The 3400-nt window shown below is 36.1% G+C and overlaps 1 protein-coding gene across 2 annotated transcripts; it reads left to right on the top strand.

The window, feature by feature from the left end:
* The first annotated feature begins 1328 nt into the window (after nucleotides 1-1328).
* LOC145038668 (uncharacterized) lies at nucleotides 1329-2813 on the top strand. Of its 2 annotated transcripts, none has more exons than XM_078986950.1 (2): nucleotides 1329-1468; nucleotides 1665-2813. In XM_078986950.1, the coding sequence occupies exon 2, from the start codon at nucleotides 1796-1798 to the stop codon at nucleotides 2672-2674; it is 879 nt and encodes a 292-aa protein (XP_078843076.1). In that variant the 5' UTR covers nucleotides 1329-1468; nucleotides 1665-1795; the 3' UTR covers nucleotides 2675-2813. The 2 variants fall into 2 exon arrangements, with proteins under 2 accessions (XP_078843076.1, XP_078843075.1); XM_078986949.1 differs by having other exon boundaries at nucleotides 1543-2813.
* The last annotated feature ends 587 nt before the right edge of the window (nucleotides 2814-3400 follow it).

Below are 3400 nucleotides of genomic sequence, written 5' to 3'. Positions count from 1 at the left end.
ATTGTCACCCTACTTCCCTTTTAAAAACATGTTGCTTTAGAGAGTCCCTGCAGCCAACAAAAACCTAGCACAACCATTCCCCACTTATCTTGTTTATTCCATGTTTTGATGGTGATTTACAGTAGTGCTGGTCAAATAAGGTGTTCAACGGCGATTTTTCTTAGTCAAATAGTTTATGTACAGACACAAATGTAGATAAATACCACACAAATGCGCATTGACAAAATGTATGTAAAAACACAATGATCCAGAACATCGCTTTTTTTTTCTCTAAAATCGCATCTTCGTTTTACTTTTAAATCTCGTCTTTCATGTTTCCCAGTTTACATTCAGGTTCATAACTTCATAACTGAAGACACAAACAACATATCTACAACATAAACACAAACACACAAAAATCTCTGACAATATGTAGATCTATAACACCAACACAACGATCTATTACATGAACATCTTACATACGAAAAAATCCGTCTGATCAACAGATAAAGAGATAATAAAAAAAAAATTAAAATAGTGAGGCTTGTACGTGTGGTTTTAACCGCAAAGCAGAGGGAGGAATTAGATTTGAAGGTTTTTCTTATATACAAAAAGAAAGGGAGGGTGTGAGAAAAATCTCGGTGGTGACGGTGTTTAGAAACTTCGTCATTGATGATGTTTAGCAACAACAAAATGTTCGATGTTGGTTTTTGGCATCGGAGTTGGAGGTATTTATCGAACATAATGTAGGTGTGGTGACGGCTAGGGTGGTGGATCGTGTTCGTGACGGCTGGGGATGGTATCGACGATTGAGAATGGAAGTCTTTAGGGTTTTATGGATGTTGGTGATGATCACAATGGCTGAAACCGAATGCTTGAGGGTTTTAAAAAAAGATATGAGATAGTGGTAAGAAGAGAGTTGATGAATGAATTGGAGTTATAATTATATATAATATCTTCTGTGTATGGAATCTTTTTAATTTTAATGAGAACATTAGACCTTTCATTTTGATTGGCTATTCCGTGATCACATGGATCACCACCATGTACGTTATCTACACCATCAATTAAAATCCAAAGGCCTACAATTGACACTTAATTTATCTATGAAATTGAATTCGAATCATTAGCCCATTTTTTCTTGTCCACATAAATTTTGACGTCCTCAATCTTAAATTTGAACCATTCTAAAATCCCGCTCAATTATAGCATGCATCTATTACTTGTACCTCTTAAAGTGATGGTCTTAATTTTAAGACATTTGTGTATTAGGTACTTGTATATTATCCATGCGTTATATATATATATATATATATATATAATCAGGCATGGAAATTTCTAAAGATTCGTATAGGTGATATAATCCTTCATGGAAATGATATTACGTTTATTTATGCCTCCGAGAATCTCTCCATTTGTTTTGCATTGCAAGAATATAGAAAAATCTACAAGACAATTTGCAAATGTTCGTTCACCCATTTCCGAAGAGGTTTGTCTTCCTCTTTGGACCTCTCTCTCTCTCTCTCCATTGATGAACCTCCCAAAACTCACATACATGTACAGGTTTCAGGATTTTTTTTTTCAGATTCAGCCAAACTATATCATGCATATGATCTTTATATCAACCATTGAATCAACATCAAAAACGTACGTTGTGGGTTCATAACCTTTTCATCCATTTGCAGTTCTAAGGAGGAAGAGTTAGAAGGGATTGTTATATATTTTTCAAGATCGTCACCAACTTTCATTTTCCTGATCAAAATCTTTGGAAAATTTGTGATCTTTAGATTGAATCAAGATTGGCCCATGATTGAGGATGTCTTCTCAATCCCTAACCGATGACCACAAAACATCACAAAACACCACTACGTGTGTGTATCAGACACAAGTTGGTGGCTCTAGCAAGAATGTAACGGTTGTTTGGGAGAAAAACACCATGAATCATTCTCTGGATATCTCCATAGATAGTGTGTCATCTGAGGTTCATCCGAATCACAAGATCGACCTCAAACCATGGTGTTTTTGGGCAAAAAAGGGTTGCAAAACAATAGAAGTTGACTCGTATCAGATTGAGCTTTATTGGGATTTACGGTCAGCAAACTATCTTGCGTCGCCCGAGCCATGCTCGGACTTTTATGTGGCATTGATTCATGAAAATGAAGTTGTGTTGTTGATAGGTGACATGAAAGAGAAGGTATACAGGAAGACGCAAACACGCCCTGCAGAAGTGGAAGCTGCGTTGGTTTTCAAGAAAGAACATATGTTCGGGAAGAAAAGCTTTATGACACGGGCAAAATTCGAACCGAATGGGAAAGAATGTGAGATTGTGGTGGAGAGGTCGCTTGTAGGGTGTAAAGACCCTGAGATGTGGATCAGAGTTGATGGGATCGTGGTGATCCACATTAAAAATTTGCAGTGGAAGTTTCGTGGAAACCAGACTGTCTTGATCAACAAGCAACCAATTGAGGTCTTTTGGGATGTGCACACTTGGCTTTTTTCCAGTCGTGGATCGGGTCATGGGTTGTTTGTATTCAAGCATGATCAACAAGAGTCGGATAATGATCACCGAGACGATGATAAGCAAAGTGGGTGTGGGACTGGAGACAAAGACAAAGACAACGAATGCAGTGTTAGTTCAAATAGTTCGTCAAAATTACGATTATGTCTTATTCTTTATGCTTGGATGATTGACTGATCAATTAGGTATATATATACAAGTATATATAAAGTATTATTTGACCGTAGATTGGAAAATCGACATGAGAATTGAGATATGTACATTTGTTCTCGATGAAGCATAGAGTTATATGAACATATAATATGTGATTATGGTTTGCTAGTTGTTACCTGAGAATATAATATGCAACTGTGCAACAATTGTGAGTAGATGGATAATCAAATGTGACATGGGACGAAACCATGCACATCAACTATATTCCTAACTAGAGGCATCACATAATTGATAGAAAATCTGAATTCCACATGATGTTTATTAAGGAAAGATTGAAATCAAACCCAACCTGATAGAATTTAGCTAGAATTCTGATTCCTTGTTATCAAACCAAAGTACTCCCTATAACATATCAGGTCTTCTTCAATTGAGGTATCTTTGAATGTTATGCAAAGCAAAGAGAACACAAGCTTACAAGTCGTTCAAAAAAATGTGTTGACGAGAGCATTGGATAAAAAGGAAAGTATTGTAGATTAAAAGGAAAGGATTGTATTCATTATGAAGTCCTAGAATGTAGGCTATCTTCTTGTAATTTTGTTGTAATTATATATTCTTGTACCATCGGTGAATGAAATTGATTTTAATTTGCACCATAAAGTCTCATATTGTTCTCTGATTCCTTTGTTCTTTATGGTATCAGAGCCAGCCACAATTCTTTGAATCTGAAAACCACGAATTCGAAACCTACGA

This window comes from Lactuca saligna, chromosome 4 (genome assembly GCF_052625555.1).
Source record: "Lactuca saligna cultivar CGN05327 chromosome 4, ASM5262555v1, whole genome shotgun sequence".
In the NCBI taxonomy this organism is placed as follows: domain Eukaryota; kingdom Viridiplantae; phylum Streptophyta; class Magnoliopsida; order Asterales; family Asteraceae; genus Lactuca; species Lactuca saligna.
Note: the sequence above shows the minus strand (reverse complement) of the source record. Positions and strands in the feature narration are given on the sequence as shown.

Coding starts and splice junctions, on each gene's coding strand:
- LOC145038668 (XM_078986950.1), top strand. CDS start 1,796: ATGTCTTCTCAATCCCTAACCGATGACCACAAAACATCACAAAACACC.